The sequence below is a fragment of the Cnephaeus nilssonii genome (assembly GCF_951640355.1).
Source record: "Cnephaeus nilssonii genome assembly, chromosome: 6".
Taxonomy (NCBI): Eukaryota; Metazoa; Chordata; class Mammalia; order Chiroptera; family Vespertilionidae; genus Cnephaeus; species Cnephaeus nilssonii.
Window position 1 is genome coordinate 40747091 of NC_137077.1, and position 21891 is coordinate 40768981.

The following is a 21891-nucleotide window of genomic DNA, read 5'->3' on the forward strand; positions in this document are numbered from 1 at the left end:
TTGCTGAGGGTAGTAAAGAGACAATAAATAGTCAACCTTTGTTGAGTGTTTTACTATTTGGCCAGCATTGGGTTAAATGTGTTCCATGTATTTCTCAGTTGATCTTCACAGCAGTCCTCTATGGAACGCATATTATTGTTGTGATTTTCTCGATTTTCTCGGTGAGAGAACTGAGGATGACAAAGGTGAAGTAACTTGCTGAAATTAATTATTCACCTTGCTAGCAGCAGAGGGAGGATCTGAAACCAGGTGGTCTGACTGTATCCCTGTGCTCCTCTCTACTCCAACTTATCATCCATTGGTTAATATTCATACCTACATTTATTTAGATAACCCTCCTCCCATTATTTGAAACACTGTGAGATAGTAATGTTCAACTCAGAATTTATTCTATACTCTTTTTTTAATTGTTTAAAGTTTTACATATGTCTCCTTTTTCCCTATTTGACTCCCCAAACCCACCTGTCATTCCCACCCCAGGCAAGCCCCCACTGCCCCAGAGTCTGTGTCCATTGGTTAGGCTAATATGCATGCATACAAGTCCTTTGGTTGGTCTCTGACCCCTCCCTCCCCTGCCATTTGTCTCTGGATCTATTCTTGTTCATCAAATTATGTTGATCATTATATCCCACATATGAGTGAGATCATGTGATATTTATTTTTCTCCGACTGGCTTATTTCACTTAGCATAATGATCTCCAGTTCCATCCATGCTGTTACAAATGGTAAAAGAATACTCTTGATTAATGAGCCTTTTATGTTCACTCGAGGTTATCCAAATTCATTTTTCCTATACTATTAGCTACCTTTGCAATACATTGTAATCAAGTCCACAGAATCTCAGGTGGTCTAACTATAAAATTCTTAGTGATCTCCTTTAGGTAGGCAGGTATATGTGTGTGTTTGTAGGTATGTGGATATGCATTTGTTCTGACTATATTGACAACACCATTCATAATTAAAGAAGACAGATTTCATACCCTTAGGCTATATTTCTTTTTAAAAAATTAATTAGACTGAACATGTCACAAAAATATGTTAAATATGTGTGAGACATATATATTCCATCCTAGAGCATGTTATGAACTTGAACAGAAATTTTGCTTCTGCAAGACATGCCAAAAAAGGGGGAGGGGAGGGGGGAGAAATAACAATAATAAAATAGGGGTCATTATTTTAATTTCACATTTACTCTATTCACTGTTGAGCAAGGTAAAGGTTGTCCAGAGTTATGGAATAACAGGTTGGAAGAGAACAGGAGGGTAGTACAGTAACATGGGAAAAGGCAAAGGTCAAATTAGAGCTGCAGAAAGCAGGCACACATATGTAATACCTTAATCAATAAAGAAATTTTTAAAAAAAGAAAGCAGGCACAGTGAGATGATATAGGCCCTAAATTGGTACTTTTAAACCCAGAGCAACTTTTCTGCCTAGGCAACTGTGGTTGTGACAACGGCAGGGTGGTTGGAGGAGGGCAGTGTGTATGGGCATCTGTTGAACATGTGTGCTGCTAAACATCCTATAATACTGGGGACAGTCCCCACAACAGAAAATTATCTGATCTAAATTGTCTATAGAGCCAAGATTGAGAAACACTACTCTAGAGGAAGATTAAAAAAGAGAGACTTGGGAATAAATGGATTGGCCACTGACAGGTTTTAAGCAGGATGTTAAGAACAAAGAGCATTATATTATTTTGAGCAGATGAGAATGCCGAGGACAAAAAATTTATGAGGCTAGAGTAAACATTTGCCAAAATAGTATGGAATAGAGGGTAGATTTCATTTTTTTTTCTGAATTTAAGGTCATATGTTTTTTATGAGCAGTGGAAGAGAAAAAGAAATATGTAAATGTATATAGTCCCCTGACACACACAAAACTCAGAAAGGCATTCTGCCTTTGGCCAAATATCTTCTCAGTTCTTACCAGTAATTAATTGGAAAAAACCTAGAGAATTCTGTCATATCTCTCTCCTTTGCATGTCTATGTGAACATATGCCTTTTTTGATCTCCCTTTTACTAGCCTAATACCTTTCCTTAAACCTAACTATTGTATTTTATTTGCTCTTCCCATCAGCTTGCATGGAAGTGGGTATCTATGTTCACTAAGTGTGTCTATACTCGCATAATCTTCTTTAGATCATCACACTGCTAGTACAGAGACCATGTGAGCCAAAGTTACTCTCTAGCGTAACATCCCATAGCCTCGTCTATGTAAGCATTTGTTGGTGGCAATGTTAAGTGAATGGAATTAAGCACATATAGAAGCAAATCTTTGTTCTTCAGAGATGTATTGGCTTGGGGGAATATCCAAAAATGCATAGAATATTAAAGACCCATTTGTTTTATATAGAACTCCTTGCATACTTAAACATTGCTGCAGTAATTATTCTGGCTGTTATTCTTGCAAAATACAGTGAGTATATAAAATTTTTAAAAGGAGAAAATAAGCATAGAAACTTTATAGAGTTTTAGCAATGTTAATATTTTACATCATGGACTTTGATTATTTTATTTCTGATATCACACTAGAAATATACTATTTGTCATTAGCTGTTGCATTACCCGCTCCCCCCCCCCCCACACACACACACACAACCCCCAAAGAAAATACCATTAATTTTTTCCAGTTTGTCATTAAAAACAGAACACTATCTAAAGATCTGGAATCTTGTTCTGGTCTTGCCATTGAAGAGTTAGCTATATGACCTTGGGCAAAACAGTTACTCTGAGCCTCAAGGTTCTCATCTGCCTCATGAGGAAGTTGGGCTACATCAGTAGTTTTGAAAGATAACAATAAATAATTTTTAGCAGCAGAATCCTTTTTTTTTCAAAGAACATTTAAATCAGAACTCCAATAAATTTAAAAAAAATGAATGTAAGGTTGCTCTGATTGAAGAAATTGTGTGCATGTGTAGGAAACTACGTAGCCAAAAGCCTAACCATAGGGCTTCTCACTCTTTCCTGTCAAAAAATTCCCCATTCTGATCCTTTCCTCTACCAAGTGGTCCGTGAAGATCTTCAGAACCCTGAGGCTAATGGGAGCCAATTTAAAAACCATACAAATTAAACGATACCCAAGTTTTCTTTCAACTCTAAAACATAGCTTCTAAATCCAAAGCTTTGATGTTTTTGTCCCTCATTCAAAATGCTAAGGCAGAGACTTCAAGAGAAATTTCTTCTTTTTTGAGTTTGAATTTAAAATGATCCAATTAATCAAAATTGGACTCTTTGACCATCAAAATAGTCAAATTTAGGGATGTTCAACATTTCCATTGGTTCTAAATATACTGGGTGACTTCCCAGTAATTTTTCTCCACCACTTCCCTAATTTATGTATACTTTTAAATTTTCAATAACATTACTTCATTTTAATGTTTTTAAGGGATATATATATATATATATATATATATATATATATCCCTTAGAATAGTATCTCCCTAAGAATTATAAATTAAATAAGACAATGTAGATAAAGTATCTAACAAATTGTCACATATAATATATCTAAAAGGCATTTAATAAATTAGTAGTAGCGTTAGCAGTGGCAGTGGCAATAGTCGAAGTAGTAATAGCAGTTTTAATAGTAGTATCTGTAGCAGCTTGAACATCTGGCATTTCTTGCCCCCTATAAGCTGGAAGACTTTGTTGCCTCACCTTAAGCATCACTTTGCTTGCATGGGAAATTTGAGCAATGGTCCTGTAATTACCACACTTCTTGGCATCTTCCTTCTTAAAGGTTGGGATGTGTATTCTGTGTTTCCAGTCTGCAGGCAATTGTTTTGTTTTCCATATTTGTTGACATATTCATATTAAGATTTTGATAGAATAAGTCTCTGTGGCTTGAAATAAATTCTATTGGTATCCCATCTATCCCTTGTATTTTCCCAATAATTTCAGGCAGGGTTTTTTTGGAAAAGACAATAGTGTAGGGGAAAATAGAAGGCAGCAGGAAAAGAGGAAAGCCAAATTGGGATGGTTTGGCTCCATAAAAGAAACCATAGGCATGCATCCACAGGAGCTGAGCAGGGCTGCTGAGGACAGAACATTGTGGATCACACTCATTCATGGAGTCACCAGGAATCAAAGCCAACTCAATGGCACGTAACACACTAACATTAGTAGCAGTAGTAATATCCTATTAACAGCCACAGCAGTAGCAGTAGTAGTATTGTACCCTCATCTCTAAAATATGGTTAAGCCTGGCCTGTGTGGCTCAGTGGTTGAGTGTCAACCTATGAACCAATAGGTCACAGTCCGATTTCTGGTCAGGGCATATGCCCAGGTTGTAGGCTCAATCCCCAATGTTGGGCGTGCAGAAGACAGTCAATCAATGATTCTCTCTCATCATTGATGTTTCTATCTCTCTCTTCTCCCTTCCTCTCTGAAATCAATAAAAATATATTTAAAAAATAAAATAAAAATGCTTAAGAAAATTACCTATCACACAGGGCTGTTGTTAAGAGCAAGTGAGTTTGCACATGTAAAGTATTTATAGTAGTTCCTGGCACCTAGGAATCCTTTACTAAATATTTACTGTTGGTCATGTTGATGATGGTGGTATTTAAGTTTAAAGTTGTATGTAATGTATTTGCTATAGTTAAGTTTTCTTTAACATAACCAGTCAAAAGTAAAAAAGAAATGTTTATATTTTTCATGGATACAGCATGTATTATACATACACTAGAGGCCCAGTACATGAAAATTCATGCACTGGAGGGGGGGGGGTCCCTCAACCTGGCCTGCCCCCTCTCACAGTCCAGGAGCCCTCAGGGGTGGGAGGCGACCCGGTGATCAGGGGAAGGCGATGCCCCATCACACTTTCGCTGCTGCCACTGCAGGCAGTGCAAGTCTCAGCCGGCCCTGGTTACCTGAGCCTCGGGCGGCCCTGGGCAGTTGGGCAGCTGACATCCGAGGCTTGCCTGCGCCTTGGGCTGGCCCTGGGTAGCTGGCTGGCGGGCTGAGGGGACTGGGCACCGCCATCTTGTGGCTGTGGGCGCCGCCATCTTTGAGGGCAGGGCAGTCAATTAGCATATTCCCTCTTTATTAGATAGGATAATAATTTTTACTTATAAGTTTCTAAACTGTTCTCTTAAAAGGATATGCTTTCTTCCAACCTTCAATATAAATGCCTTCATTCTGAACTTTTACAGAACAAAAAAATAAGTTTTTGTTGATATATAGCCATTATGAGCTATTCATTTTATCTAGCCCTTATCTGTACCATATCAGTAATATTTTTCATTATAATTAATTCAACTGTTAATATAAGTTAGTAATTCAGATTCATTTATACTACAGGAATGAGTTAGTTCATGTCAGAGGGGGGAAGGAAGATATAGGAATTTATATTTTGGAAGTCTTTTGATTCAAATTTGGGAAATTTCTAAGTGGTAAACCACATATACACTTTGGAATATCCCTGAGCTGTGCTATCACAATTTCCAGTATGTGATTCAACTCTCCTCATATGAAGGGAAGCATTCTGTAATTCAGCCAAGCTGTGGTTTTTAGTGAAAAATATAGAGAGCATTCGTATCTAATTTGTGGCTAGAATGTGCTGAGGTCCATGATCTTTACTTGCTTTGTAAGCTTTCTGTTGACCACTGAGAACTTCTACTTCTCCTGAGGTATGAAAAGTGCTAGTGCCATTTATAAAACCTCCAGGAAAGCTTTTCTACATACACAGCTATATTGGAAGTGATATAGTATGTTTTTCCTTTGCTTTCCTTCTGAGGCATTTTAATGCCACACCTTCACCAAATATAGAGCAAATGAGAATAAATGTTAAAGTCACTTATTATTACTTTATAAAAGTAGGCCCATCATTACCAACTAATTTCTAATGTTTTAAAAAGAGCCGACTTTTAAAATGAGCTTAGCATTAAACTTTTAGAATAGTTTAATTAAAACTTTTAGAGAATTTACTATTGTTACAGAATTTTTGGACTGGAGCTTGAATTCTTTGTCCGCCGAATCGAAGAATGAATCCACGGACAGAAAGTGGTATAGCAAAGGTGGAGATTTATTGGAGAATAAGTACAGACTCCCATGTGGGGAGAGGGAAAGAGTCCCACATAACGGACTCCCATGTAGGGAGGGGAAAAGAGTCCCACTGAGTTCCTTTTCCCTTTGTCTTATTAAGGCTGCAGATCCTGATGCCTTGCTATTCCCTCTGATTGGTCACTATTCCCTTAATCTGGTTACTATAGTAACTCCTGAGCTCAAAGGTTCCCCCCCTCCTTCCTTATTGTTTCCTTATTCCCTTTGGTCTTTCTTCTCCTTCTGGATGAAGGGCTTCCTTCCCTTTATTTTGTAAATATAGACCTTTAGCTGTTCCCAGCTCCCTCATTCTATGGAAATGTACCTGTTGCAGCTTTTCACTCCCCTATTCTATGGAAATATACCTTCTGCTGCTCTGCAGCCCTGTGCTTCCTCCATGGTCCCCTAATTTCTATAATTTCCTAAAACCTGTCTTTTTCACCCCCAAAAATTCCTGTTTCACTATGAAGAGTCAATAAGTGTAAGTTCAATATAATATTTTGACATAAAAACAATTTGTGTTTTTCATTACATGTGAAAAGTATAAAAATAATGACCCCATTATTGATTTCAGAATAAAATAAGTAAAGAGTAATATCTTTCAAATTGAGAGTCTACAGAAAAATAAAGAGCACTTTCATTAAGAAAAAAAAAAGAATATTAAGTTTAGAGTACTCAAATATATTTTACAGAGGGCAATTATAGTGCCACAATTTGTTTATTTTTATATTATTATTTTTCTGTTCTCAATTTCTTTATTTTAAAATAAAACATTTTTAATTTCTGAAGTGTTTTATTTTTAAAATTCCAATTTAATCACATGGCTCATTGAAATAGTAGTTTAATAATAGGATTATCATTCTCCTAGAGCATGAAGCAAACAAAGTGGTGAGTTTACATAATGAAGCATATAATAGAACTAAGTGCTTTTTATTTTTATGCAAACATTGTTCTTTCCATAATATTAGTATCTATGTCATAATAGTTTAAAATGATTTTACTTAATATCTTTCCATTAGTGAATATTTGGTGTCAAAGTACAGTGCTATTAAGGATGCCAAAGCCTATTAAAGCAGTCTTTTTTACAAATATATAGTGTTTAAATTATTTTATTTTACCATAATTATTTATTTTTCTAAAATTACTCAGGACTATGTGCTAATTAGTCTTTAGAAAAAGTTACCTTCCTCACAATTTTCCTATTCCCCTCAAATATCTTTTAAGTAAAAGTTATAAATAATAAAATAATATTTCTTTACCTCCTCCCTTAGAAGAATTCTATTTACTAGTAATATGGTATGAGGATTTAGGCCAAGTACAAACTTGGGCACAGTCTCTGAGGTCATCTTTACTTCTGAAACCTACTACACATTCTGGGAGTTGCCAAAACCAGTCTCAGTTTTGATTTGCTGGAAGTAACTCACAGAACTCCTTGAAAGCTATCATACTTATGGTTATAGTATTTTACAGGAAAGGCATACAAATTAAACTCAGCCTAGGGAAGCAGTGCACAAGGCAGAGTCCAGGAGAAGAACCAAACACAGAGCTTCCTGTTCTCTCCCCATAGAATCAAGATGCATGACTCTATCAACCTTGGTATGTAGCAATAAGCACAGAGTATTGCCAGCCAGGGAAGCTTACCTGAGCTTTGGTTCTAGAGATTTTCTTGGGGCTTAATCACATAGACATAACTGATTGATTGCCCACATGGCTAATCTCAGTCTCTAGGTTGACTGATATATCACATGACCCAAAACCCCTGAATCCCAATCTTGTTCTTTCTGGCGGAGCCCAGCTCCTACTCTAATAAATTTTTAAAATATATTTTATTGATTTTTTTTACAGAGAGGAGGGGAGAGGGATAGAGAGTTTGAAACATTGATGAGAGAGAAACATTGATCAGCTGCCTCCTCCACACTCCCTACTGGGGATGTGCCTGCAACCAAGGTACATACTCTTGACTGGAATCAAACCTAGGACCCTTCAGTCTGCAGGCTGATGCTCTATCCACTGAGCCAAACCGGTTAGGCCCCAGCTCCTACTCTAAAACTATACAGGGGCTGCTAACTCCCACACTAAATCACATTGTTCGACTATTCAGTATGACTCAAGATACCCAGGCAAAGAAAGACATATAGGTTACCTTTCAGAAGCTGAGGACAAAGAATAGGCCTCTCTTGGGAAATGGCCCAATTCTTTATAAAACATTTGGTTGGAAAAATGGGCTTCCATTTTCTTATATGTTAATGCATTATCCTCTCTATAAATTTGAATATTATTTCTGAAACACTTATATTTCTTCATGGAATTAGTATATAAATAATTTGAAATGTATTATTAATGGGTAATTGATCTCATGTATATGAATAACAATAGTTCTCAATTCAGCTTTTAAAAAATGTATAACATTACTAGAAGCCTGGTGCATGAATTCTTGCACTGGTGGGGTCCCAAGTGGGAGTGGGGGCGGCACGTGATCAGCCCTCTGGGCAGGCAGTGGGATGCCCTTGCTGGCCCAGGATCCGAGTCCATCTCGCTAACATTCGCGCTGGTTGTTGGGAGCCACCTGTTGGCCGCTTTTATATTGTTTCTTCCTTGCGGAGCACCTAGGGAGGGGAAGCGGCTGCATTCCCAGAAGCCGACTTCCAGGAGGCTGGGAGCACTGTCAGGATCATGCCGGTGGCACTGGTCCAATGGTGCCTAGCCTGCTCTCCAGAGATGGGACCTGCAGCACTACTGAGGGAATGAGTGGCTACTGTACTCCTGCTGTGGGAGTGCACTAACCACCAGGAGGCAGCTCCTGCATTGAGCATCTGCCCCCTTGTGGTCAGTGTGCATCATAGCGACCAGTCATTCCAGTCATTCTGGTTGTTCTGTTGCTTAGGCTTTTATATATATAGCTCATTATCCTGCCTAAAAAATCATATTAAATTACTAAAAGAATTTAATGAAACTATTTTAGGCAATAGCTGTTTATTAATTCATTTATGCAATATTTATTTGTTTAATTCCTCCTGTATGTCATGTATTTCAATAAGTTATTTGTATGCAATAATAAATAAGATCTAGTCCCTCCCTCAAGGAATTCCAGTCTAATAAAATAAATGAACAACTAAACAATTATAGTAAAGTGATATAATCATAACGAAAATGTACAAAGGGCAATGCCTAACCCTGCCTTTGGGTTCCAGAGAAGAAAGGGGCATCTAAACTATGACTTTAAGTTAGCCAAGTGATGAAAGTGGGACATACAGGAATCTAGGCATTGCAATAGATATGTACACAGGTCTGCAGGAAATAAAATAAATGATAAAGTGTAAGTTGTCTCCAGAGGCTAGGAGTTGGGTGAAGGGCTAATCAGAGGAGGTAGCAAGAGTGTATACTTCATGCTGATACCAAATAGAGTAAGTCTCATTATGTGCTTATGAGGTGCTGCAATTTTCATAGGCTATATGAACTTGCTAAGCGAATTCTGTTTGTAGCTGAAGGGAACATATATTATCTCAAAAGCAGATGCCAGAATTCTTGATAAGCAACTTGACTAGTTCATTCAAACAATGTAAATTTAGTGTTATTATGTTCCTGGTACTATGCTGGTTCCTATGGATACAGCACATATGGCTGTACATATATATAACACAGGGATACAATGCTGAACAAAACAGGTGTGTTTCCTCCTTCATTAAACTCACAGTCCCCCATGGAGTCAGATTTTAACCACATAATTATACAGTTATTTCATTGCAATTGAGATATATACTATGACATGAGTTAAGAAGTGCTATGACAAAATATAACAAGAGAAAATGGGAAGACTTGCTTGAGGAAATGACTTGAACTTGTATTGGTGGGGAGAAGGTAAGTGTTATTTGGGTGATGGTGGTAAAGGAGTGGGGAATGTGGGGTTTAGGAGAGGAATTACCATGGAGGACCAGAGATCAGAGAGATCAAGGTGAATTTAAGTCCTAGAAAAGGAGGAGGGCTCCTTTGAAATCAGAGTGTAATTGAAACAGTGGCATGAGTTGAGCTGGAATTTTGGACAGAATCTACAGAAAGCAGCCAGGTTTGTCACTGTAAAACTTATTTGGGAAGGGGACACTTTCTAGAGGTTTCAATTTGTCTTTACAGAGAGTGTGATTGACTGATCATATTTGCATTTTTAAGAGGTCACTCTGGGTGACAAATGGAGAAAAGAACAGAGTGAGATGGGGTGGAGGTTGTGACCAAACAGGATATAGTAACTCACTCACTCAGAGATGTTGGTAGATTGGAGAAGGGCAGAGGCAGTAGATGAAAAGGGATGGATAAAGTGCAGTTTTTATGCTGGAATTATAAGGAAGTTGAAGAAGAGAAGAGGTTGAGAATGTTCTCAAAGTGTTTGGGAAGTGTGTTGTCATAGGTGACTAGAAAAAGTTGAGTGTTTGGGGAAGAAAAGTCAAATGTTAGTAGAAATAAAGTAAAGTGAGTTGAATAAATATGACAACCACAATAAAATGGATTGAGAAAAAAGAGGTAAAGAAATGAAAAACACTAAAAACAGCAAAGGTTTTGAGAAATAAGTATGGTCAGAATCCAAGCAGCCATCAAAGAATTAAGCAGGTTAACATGAGGAGATAAGAATAATTCTTTGTCCAGGGGACAGAAGAGAAGACAGACAGGAGTAAGAGATGGGAGTGAGAGTGGATACCAGCAAGAAGGCAGAGCACTGGGGGAGGTGAAGGTCACTGAGAATTCCCTCTGAAAATATAACCAACAGGACTTTTAAGAATAGACCTGTGGAATGGATGATAATTCTTTCTGTTGATTTGCCCTATCCTGTGGGATACAACCAGTTCCAGCACCTTCAGTTCTTCAGTAAACCTACTTTACTAGGGAATACTCTATGTTAGTAGGTTTTATGACAAAAATATGGAAAGGGCTGCATTTCTAGCCTGGAGACCCTTCGTTTGGCAAAGAAATAACTAAGAAAGCAGAAGGAAAGAACTCTCCTACCCCAGGAATTTATACAAATCTTAGAAATTGGATGTTTAGCCAATCTAGATCTCAAGGGACAGCAAGACCCCAAATGACATTAAATTGCACAACCTCTATGTTTTTACTCAGAATGACTAGTATCAAGGAACAAGGTGTGTAACCACTGACCAGTTCTTTATATGGAGATAGTAGTATTCTGTTACAACCAACTGAATTGCTCAGATTAAAACTAGCTCTTATTCTTAACCTCATTCATCAAGCAAGGACTGCAAGCCCAAACATTTTCCAAAATCAGCATGGAATTTAATATGTGAAGGGGCTTCTGGTGGAGCCTATGATGAAGTGGAGCATCCATTCATATAGAGTCATTAAAATAAAAAAAAAAATTGCAGGTTTATTATATCACATAAATAATACTCTTCTGTGTTATGTAAAATATTAACCTACTTATTAACCATTTATTCTTTAATATATATGATTGGAATAGTAAATCAATATTTTTGGTTCTCAGGAAAGCCAAATTGACTTTTTAAAATGTTTCTCTTAAGAGAATTTTTTGGAGATAATGAGCAAGGATTAGGCATGCTCTCACTCCCAGAGAAGCTGAATGACCTCAGTTAAATTACTTGGATACTCTAAGTCTCACATTTATCTTTAGTAAAATGAACATAATAGGAACTATCTCAAAAGAGAATTAAATGAGATAATATGTATACTTGCATAGCCCAGGACCTGGTATAGACTAGGCATTTGATAAATATTAGCTATTTTTAGAAATTTCAGTGAGGTGGTGTGTTATTATTCCCAAGCAAAATTCCCTCAAGCCTCCTTCAAAATATATATACTGAATATACTTTTGAGCATTGGGAAGAGAGCAGTGAACAAGACAAAAATCCTTGCCCATATGGAGCTTATATTTTGGCAAAAAAACAACATGTAAGTAGAATTTTCCTTTTTGACAGTTTCTGTAAACTTTGTAAAATGAACTGTGACACATCCTGAAATTAGTCAATTAGATCAATTTTTCCAGACCAAGTTAATAATTCTTCCTAGCCACATAGCATGAATTTGTCCTCACTGACATTCATCACTAAGATTTTTAGACCTTAAAATTTCTCTTTAAAAGATACCAGGACACAGTGTCATCCCTTGGTTTCTCCCAGTATGTCCCTCTGCTAGTAGAAATGATAAAATGTTAAAGATACTGGGGCTAAAATGGACCTTGAGTAATTAACTCACTTTATTTTTCCCCCGAGAAAGCCCAAAGCTTAAGTATCCTGAGCAAAGACATATGGTTAGCATATCTACAATGCAAGCCTTTTCATGGGACTCATTTTGTTAGAGTAAAAATGTCCTTCTTGTATCCTAAATGCCATGTAAGTGGTCAAAAACGTATTGACTTGAATGACTGCTGCTTTGCTCCCAGCTGGACGCCAATGGGGAACTGCTCATTCGCAATGCCCAGCTGAAGCATGCTGGCAGATACACGTGCACCGCGCAGACCATTGTGGACAACTCCTCCGCTTCGGCCGACCTTGTTGTGCGAGGTAAGAGTTGCCACATTCTAAAATTATAAAGCCCAAGTTGTTCCACTTGCATAAATATGTATAATCTTCTGGTAACTCTGGCCCAAATTCTTAGATATTTCGAGTCTTGATCCTTGAGAACAGCTTCTCATGCCTAAGAATAATTTCTGCCAGACAAGTAGTAAACAACACTGATTTTGTTTGTTTTACTAACTACATGTCTTCTAGAAACTTATACCACATACCCCCTACTAAATGCTTGTGCTTGTAAACTTAGTGCTTACCAGAAGTTCTCAGTTCCTGCTAATACTTTTGTATGTGCTGAGTATAGTGGTGTTTCCTTCTTTATTTTTTTATGGAAAAAATAAGCTCATGCCAATGTTATCTATTTATTACTATCATCTTTGGATCAAAAGTGAATTTACATATATGTCATGTTTCTATTCTGTGCTTGTTTTCAGACTAGTGCTTTCATTCTTATAAATACTTGAGAGGGTGCTGATGCATATTGAAAATATAACCCCTTTGGTACTGAATACTGTATAGATGTGAGGCCACCTCAGAACATGCTTTATCTTTTCCAAAATCATCCATGGGCTCTTCACTCACTGCCTATACAATGAAGATCATTCCTTTTAACTAAGCACCCAAGAAGTCCCATGGGTTACCTCAGCCCTTAGCCTTAATCTCTCACCATTCCTCATAACCAACTCCACTATCCAACTAATCCACAAAAATACCCTAGCATTTCTACCTCTGTTCCTTGGTTCACAGCATTCCTTCCATGTCCTGTTCTCATCATTTGTTGTTCAAATCTTATCTATCCTTCAAAGTGTGACTCAAGCCCTAGCCGGTTTGGCTCAGTGGATAGAGCGTCAGCTTGCAGACTGAAGGGTCCCAGGTTCGATGCCAGTCAAGGGCACATGCATGAGTTGCGGGCTCCACCCCCAGTAGGGGATGTGTAGGAGGCAGCTGGTCAATGCTTCTCTCTCATCATTGATGTTTCTATCTCTCCCTCTCCCTTGCTCTCTGAAATCAATAAAAATATATTTTAAAAAAAGTGTGACTCAAGTATTAACAAATTCATGAGTCCTTTCTGGATGTTCCAAATATGAGCCACTCTTCTAAACTTTCACAATTACTACTTCTCTAGTGTTTTATAACAATCTGTGTACCTGTCATATTCCCTACTGTTGTATAATTTACATAATTTTAAATTAATTTTAGTGAGCTGCAGAATTCCCATGCATAGTTTCATAGCTCTCATTTTCTCTATGTGTCTGTATCTAATTTTTCTATTAGAAAAAAAATCTACTTTTTCATATTTTACCTACTAGAAATATCTCTTCACCATTATTTAATTGCACATTTCAGTTAATATTTTTGCACAGACAAATAAAATGTTATCTGTGGTTTGTTTTTCTCAATCCCCATTCCAGATCTAGATCAATACAATTTCACTCAATCTCATGTGCCTTCTGCATTTCCCTGTAGAGCAATGATAATATGGAGTCTCCACGTCACACTGGGAAATTTCTGAGAAGCATTTTATTCTAGTTGAATGTGTTCTCCAAGAGAGCTTTAAGAATTCTAGCTGAAATTTCTTTAACTAACTGAACTTAGACATTCATTTCAAATCACACTTACTTGAATATTAATAAAACTCCAAGGCTACAAAATACTAAATCAAAGAGAGTTTATTTAAGTTCAGTTTATTCTTGTGTTATTCTTTTTTAAAAATATATTTTATTGATTTCAGAGAGGAAAGGAGAGGGAGAGATAGAAACAACAATGATGAGAGAAAATAATTGATGAGTTGCCTCCTGCACACTCCCTAATGGGGGTTGAGCCCACAACCCGGGGCATGTGCCCTGAAAGAGAATCAAAACCATGACCTTTTGGTTTATAGGTCAATGCTCAATCACTGAGCCAAACCAGCTGGGCTCTTCTATTATTCTTTATTAATTACTAGAGGCCCAGTGCACGAATTCATGCATGGGTGGGTCCCTTGGCTTGGCTTGCAATCGGGCTGATCATGGCCATCTCGCCCAGTCCCCATTGGGGCTGATGGGTCCTGGCCAGCCAGGGAGGGACTGCGGGAGATTGGCTGGCTGGGGAGGGACTGTGGGAGGCCTCCAGGGTGTGTCCTGCTTTTCTCGCCCACACCCTATCATCTGGACCCCAGCAGCAAGCTAACCTACCGGTCGGAGGGCCTGCCCCCTGGTGGTCAGTGCTCGTCATAATGACTGGTCGAGTGGTCGACAGAAAGGTCCACTAATTGGTCGGACACTTAGCATATTAGGCTTTTATATAGATAAATAGATAGATGATATAATTTACATAATCTTAAATTGTGTAGATAAAAATATAAAAATATCTCTATTTTGTGTAGATAAAAATATCTATCTATCTACCTACCTATCTAGATAGATAGATAGATATTGATTATATTATTTTCCATACAAACAACTGAAGACCTACTTTTGTCCCACCCTGTATTAAATGAATATTATTATTATAATAGTGGTTATGTTAGAATATATGTACATCAGTTTCTTCATATAGTAATTACATTATAGTAAACTCCCAGTATTCAGAAATAAATTTTACAGGTATCATTGAAGAATGGTAATGATATATTACTCACACATACTTAACATAATTGATAATCATCATAATGTGTATTTTACACAGCATAATATGCATTATTTACTCAATAAAATAAAGCTATAGCAGGTATTATGTAAAATTATAACTATTTTCATTCTCTCACACCTTTAGTCTCTAGAACAATATCTTAAAGCAATGGAACCTGGCAAGTGTATTTAGTAGAAATATGAGATAGCATTTTAAGTCCCTGCACTGCAGCATCATGTTCATAAAATTATATGAGCGGATGAAAAGCATTGCTTTGCATTTTATTTTATTTTTTGGAGATCTAATTGGCTTTATTAAGCAATTCATGAATTGGGCAGCATTCCATCTATCAACTAGAAGGGTGCTCCCTGCTTAGCATTTTAAAAGTTAGCAGAGTCATAATTATTCTGAAAACTTTATTTCTAGTAATATAAAAGGTATTCATTCTATATCAAAAGATGTTTGCAATTAAAATAGTGAGATGTACTTCCATATAATTTGTATTAAAATGTATATAAAGTAGACCTTCAAATATGCTTTACACATTTAAATCATGGGATATAAAATTACTTTATTTATTATATTTCTTATAATATATAAGAAGAACAACTGCCTTAAGTAATATTATCAGTCCACTTATCCACTTAATTACTTGTTTCTATCTAGTCCAGGGTATTATAACCTGGACAGACATCAAGGGTTCCATGGACATCCTGAAATTGTACATAAAGTTCCATGTGTATGTGCATTTTCCTAGGAACAGTATTTATGATTTTCACCAGATTATCATAGCCAGCAATAGTCACTATCATCTCATGACATCAATTAAAAATAATATTATATCAGTGAAAGAGGTAATTTTAGAACCAAGCTTTTATAATATATGTGTGTATAATATAGGCAAAGAAATGTACAAGTCAAACAACTATTAATTGCTTAATACTTAAAAGTCCTTCAGGTTTTAAAACTATTCTTAGTTTAAGAAAAAAGAACCAGCTATAGGACTTAAAATGATTTTAAATTTCTTTTGTAAAAATCGAAATTAAGAGGATTGATACAAATTTCCTTCTGTGTTATTGTAACAAATGTTTTACTTCTTAGGTCCCATAAAAATGCATTTCAGTTTGCTAAATCAAGCATGTGTGACACATATGTATATCCCTGGATGAATGTTCTTTAGCAAAGCTATTCCTAGAGGATTTAAAGCTCTTCAGCTAAAGAAGTGTCCTTTGGGGGGAAAGACTTTTCAAGATTTATTCAGCAGCATTGTGGGAACATTTATACAACGTGCCAAATCTCAATTCTCTTTCATGAGTGCACTTTTGGACAGCATTCAAAAATGGACCATAAAATTAGTCCACAAAAGCAAGAAATTAGGCTTTGACCTTCATATTTTACTGTTTTTCCATGGCATTTCTGCAATATTATAAATATCCTTGGCAATGCTATCGGCTTTGTTTGCCATTAAAATTGCCAAAATAGAAAATGCAATAATTATTACAATTTTCAGACCCCCCCCTTTTACATCTGATATAATGCATTAAACAAATTTTATAAAGTGCAAGGCTGAAATTTAAAAAGAAAAAAAAATGAGAAAAGACTTTCAGTACCTGAAGCATTTGGTCTCATTCTCAACCCCAATATAGGCTGCATAAAATTTGGAAATTTTTGAAATATCTCTATCGATTTCAGAGAGAGGAAGGGAAAGGGAGCCCAGAAGGTAGAAGCTGCCTCCTGTACACCACCTACTGAGGATCAAGCCCACACAACTTAAGATCATGTGTCCTGACAGGGAATTGAACCATGATGCTCAACAAACTGAGCCACACGGGCTGGGCTGGAAATGCTTTTTGTTTTGTTTTGTTTTGTTTTTTTGTTGTTTTTTTTTTCAGAGAGGAAGGGAGAAGGAGAGAGAGAAAGAAGCATCAATGATGAGAGAGAATCATTGATGGCTGCCTCCTGCATGCCCCACACTGGGGATGAGCCTGCATCCAAAACATGTGCCTTGACCGGAAATCGAACCATGACCTCTTGGTTCTTAGGTCAACACTCAATCACTGAGCCATGCCAGCCGGGCTATAAATGTTTTTAAAGTAAGTGAAGTTAAAGTGGGTAATATAAAATTGTTAAATCATTTTATCTGCATATAATGGTATAAGTTTCTAATATAACAAAATAATATTGTTATATTAGAAACTTATACCATTATATGCAGATTTTTATTTAAATGGGAACATGTATGTATGTATTTCTCTAAAGCTTTCCTCTTTATTTTTAAGGCCAAAATATAGTTACAGAATGAAATAGCATATAAGTTAGATGTCACCTTTATTTGATGTAGTCCACTGAAGTTTTTATTACTTGGCCTAATGATATGGTTACCAGATTCTTTCTTAAGGAGGTCATTTTGGTTGATGACTAACCCACTTTTAAATTCTGTGTTGGATAAATAAACATAGCCAAATAAGTAATATGATGAAAGCTGTCAATATACATTTTAGTCTGAATAATATTGCTTTATTTTATACCATCATCATAATGGTTAGCTAATGGTCTTTCTTACAGAAAATTCTCTTGAGGATGTATTACTTCCAGCTGTTCTATATTAACAGAGACCATATACAAGGCTTACCTTTCTTCACTGTCCAGGCAAAAATATTTTTGAATCATTTATTTGGAGGTGTTGTTTCAGATTAATTAATACTCTTTCTTTAAAAAATATATAAAATAGATAAACATATTTTGTTAAGATACAAAGGGTCCTAATGATCCCTTAGCAAATCATGCATTTATTATATTATATATTTTCCTACCAACTTCTTTTTTAAAATTTTTATTATTATTATTGATTTCAGAGAAGAAGGGGAAAGAGATATAGAGATAGAAACATCAATGATGAGAGAGAATCATTGATTGGCTGCCTCCTGCACATCCCCTACGGGGGGGGGGGGGGGCGCGGGGGGGGGCACACGCGGATCGAGCCCGCAACACCAGCATGCCCTTGGCTGGAATCGAGCCTGGGATCCTTTAGTCCGCAGATACTTTATCCACTGAGCCAAATCAGCTAGGGCTCCTTCCAACTTCTTTACAGTAGCTATATAAAATCTTTGCAGGTATGTTCAAATTTGAATATGCAATTTTAAATCTAGATTAGTCCTTAAAATAATCTAAACAACTTTCATTCTCTTATTTTATTTTCTAAAATATTTTATTGATTTTTAGAGAGAAGGGAAGGGACAGGGAGAGACAAAGAGAAACACTGTTGTGAGAATAGAACATCTGTTGGGACCCCCACCATGAATCAAGCCCGCAACCTGGGCATGTGCCCTGACCGAGAATCGATCCTGCAACCTCTCAGTGCATGGGACAATGGCCAACCAACTGAGCCACACCGGCCAGGGCTCATGCTTTAATTTTACAAAAATTGATCTCTGAAAGAATGAGACTTGCCCTGTATTACCCATCTCCTTTGTGACAATCATCTTGGAACTCCAATTCAGTTTTCTCATTATAATCAGCTTTTGCAGATAGTATAAAAATAAAATCTATAGTTAATTTCTAAAATGTCAATAGCTAGTACTCTAACATTTAGTACTCTAAAACTTTCTATAGTTAATTTGATATGGTCCAGAAAGATTACCAAGTCTGTCCTAGAACTGCTGCTGCGAAGTAGCAAGTTGCTGATTTTGGCTTCTGCTCTTTTCCCTTTTCCTTTCCATCATCTGGCACACACTAGTAAATAGTAATTTATTTTTAAAGCATTGTGGTAAAAGGTAAAGCCAAAGACATGTATTTTAAAAGTTTATATTTCTAACTTTTGGGTTATTTAATGTTCTATTTGTATGGCTAATTCAGAGACCCTGGATATTAGTGAAAGAAAAGGGACACAGAGTCTGCCGTCATGTTAAATGTTTGTGAAACTCTTGGTGCTAAATCAGGATTTAGATTTCTGTGGTATCAGGCATAAATATTCATATTGTGTTCAAGAATTCCTGTATATATTGAAATTATTATTCAGTAATCAAATGTGGATTTATATTCAAAATTATTGTTAAGGCATGACTCTTAAATTCATTCAAAAGGAGCTTTAAATAAATCAATTTAATCATAAAATTTAGAACAAAAGAGAAAAAGGTTTTGTGTAGTATATACACTAAGTTAGACAGGCATACAAATACACGAATACCTACCGCCCCCAATGCACACAACACACACACACACAGACACACACACACACACACACACACACACACACACATCACACACACACATCACACACATCCATGTGAAGAGGTCCAGAAAAGAGATTCACTTTAGGCAGAAAGATGTGTCCAGATCATCACAGACAAATCAAAGAGAATCTTTGAGGTAGTTTTTCAAGTATTTGGGTCAGAAAAACACACATTTACCTCAGATACTTGGATAATTGCCTCTGCTTTCCACTTGCTCTGTCCAAGAGAGTTTGCCACAGAGACAGTTTGAAGATTCCAGCTCATCAGCCCTCGTGGGATTGAGACAGGAAAATGGCCCTCCATGCCCTCACTGGCTGGACCAATGATGGAGCGCCATTCTGAGGCATCCGGGCACTAGTTGGCACTAAACCACAGCAATACATCTATCAGTAGTGAAGCCCGCCCAGATATTAAGCATTCTCCTCTCCATTGAGAATCAACAAATTCAAAAACTACTAGAGGCAGTTCAGTTCTCTATAACCATTATACACTAAAGCGGAAATGATGAGTTGAAATGTATATGTGTTTATAATAAATACAGAACTTAGAAAGTAACTTGATTGTTTCAAAGTTAACATTTATTAGGAGTTTTATTTTTAAAAACTTGAGTAAATATAACAGCTTTCCCAATTCCTACTGAAGTTAAAAAGTACATCAATGATTTGAAATCCTATTTCTCAATGTAAGGCCAATATAAATTAATGTAAATTCAAGGAAATTTTCAGCCATATTAACAAAGTATACAATTCATTCGGAATGGTCACACTTTTTTAGGCTCCAAGGTGGGTCTTGAAAATGATCTAGTTTAACACTTCATTTTATAAATTTAAAAAGCAAAACAATGGTGTGAGTGATGTAAACATGTAGATGATGTTATGAAATATGCACCGCTATAAATTTAGATTACTTTTCTTTTTCCTCACTGGGTTACAGTGAGATAAGTTGCCTTTGAGGATTTCTTGCCCTCTTCTTCAATGACCTGCTCCTGACTCTCTGTCTTGTAATCAAACTGGTCAGCTCTTGGCAAACTGGAATTAATTCATTGCTACAGACTTGGCCTGCACCCCCGGCTCCCTTAAAAAACAACCAGCAGACTTGCTGTTCCCCATGCCGATTCCCGGAGAGAGAGCGGGGGTTCAGGACTCCATAGATGTGCCATGCTGCCAGGTGCCCCCTTCCAGTGCCCTCCACAGACTTCACACACGTCGGTGTGTGTTTGCCAGACAATACCACAGTAAGCTGACAATCATGCTAATGATGTCAGATTGCAAGAACAGTACAGATAATCAGTGATGTCCTAAAGCTTGATGAGCATGAATAACTGGTAATTAGTTCATGTTTTTAAAATAATTTCAATTTATGCCAGCAAAATATGTTTGCAACTGCAATCTTTATGCTGTGAAAAGACATATTTTGAATATAAAATAAACAATAAATATATAATTATATAATTTAATGTATAACATTATATAATAAAATATAATTACATGGTATATATTATAATGAAAACATGTCTTATTATATGTGGTGTATTTATTATATTACACGGTGTGGCAAAACAGGTTTACAGTTGTTTGTATGGAGAATAATGTAATAATTAATAAATAATAATACAATAATAAATTCTCATACTGATAACTATAAACCTATTTTTGCCCTACCTTGTGCATATGGATATGCAATATTTATTACAGGCTTATTATTTAGCAGGCACTATTTTAAGAGATAGATACTATTATTATTTCCATTTACTCATGAGGAGATTGAGTACCAAAGAGACTAAGTTACCTGCCCAAGATCATACAACCACCAAGTAGAAAAGCAAGGTTTGAATTCAGGCAGTCTGATTTCAGATACAGCACCCAGCGTATTGCTGTGATATAATATAACCAAAGGCTAATTCAGATATATTCAATGAGATAAAATAATCAATGTGGAAACATTGAAATGTAGGCCTTTTCTGGGGGGTAAGAAATGTTTATTCTATAGGGTCACTAACAGGCACTTTGCAATTTTATTTCTGCTGATGATATATTTATGGCTGATAAGGAGGAGCTATAGTAATTTTAAAAATATTTTTCGACTAGCCAACATCATACAATTATAATTGCAATAGCAAAACCAGTAAATAAATTATAGAGGGTGGTTTTAAAACTTGATTGTATAATATGTTCTTTGGCCTTAAAAAAATTCATTCAACATGTTTAAATGTCTTAGATTGTAATAGATATATCTACAGGACTTTCATGTGAATTTTATCATGTCATCCTAACAAAATGCTGTAAGGTCTAGTGGGAGGACTGGTAATCCCTATTCATAGGCAAATGAATTAAAAATATATTTTTTTTTATATTTCATATTACAAATCCAGACATGGCCAAATATCAGTGATTCAAACTTACTATATTACCTACTTTCCTTGCTCCTACTCCTTAAGTTTAACGACCCCAAATATAAAAATCAGATCATATAGCTTATAT

General features: G+C 36.4%; 1 protein-coding gene across 3 annotated transcripts in view; it reads left to right on the forward strand.

Moving 5' to 3' along the window:
- The window catches only part of CNTN1 (contactin 1), a gene marked incomplete at its 3' end in the record, with an annotated part of 284949 nt that overhangs the window by 194463 nt on the left and 68595 nt on the right, over positions 1–21891 (forward strand). For all 3 annotated transcript variants that reach the window (XM_079773428.1, XM_079773427.1, XM_079773429.1), the window contains one exon: positions 12443–12563. In XM_079773428.1, the coding sequence (XP_079629554.1) occupies positions 12443–12563 (121 nt within the window). The remainder of the gene's footprint in view (positions 1–12442; positions 12564–21891) is intronic.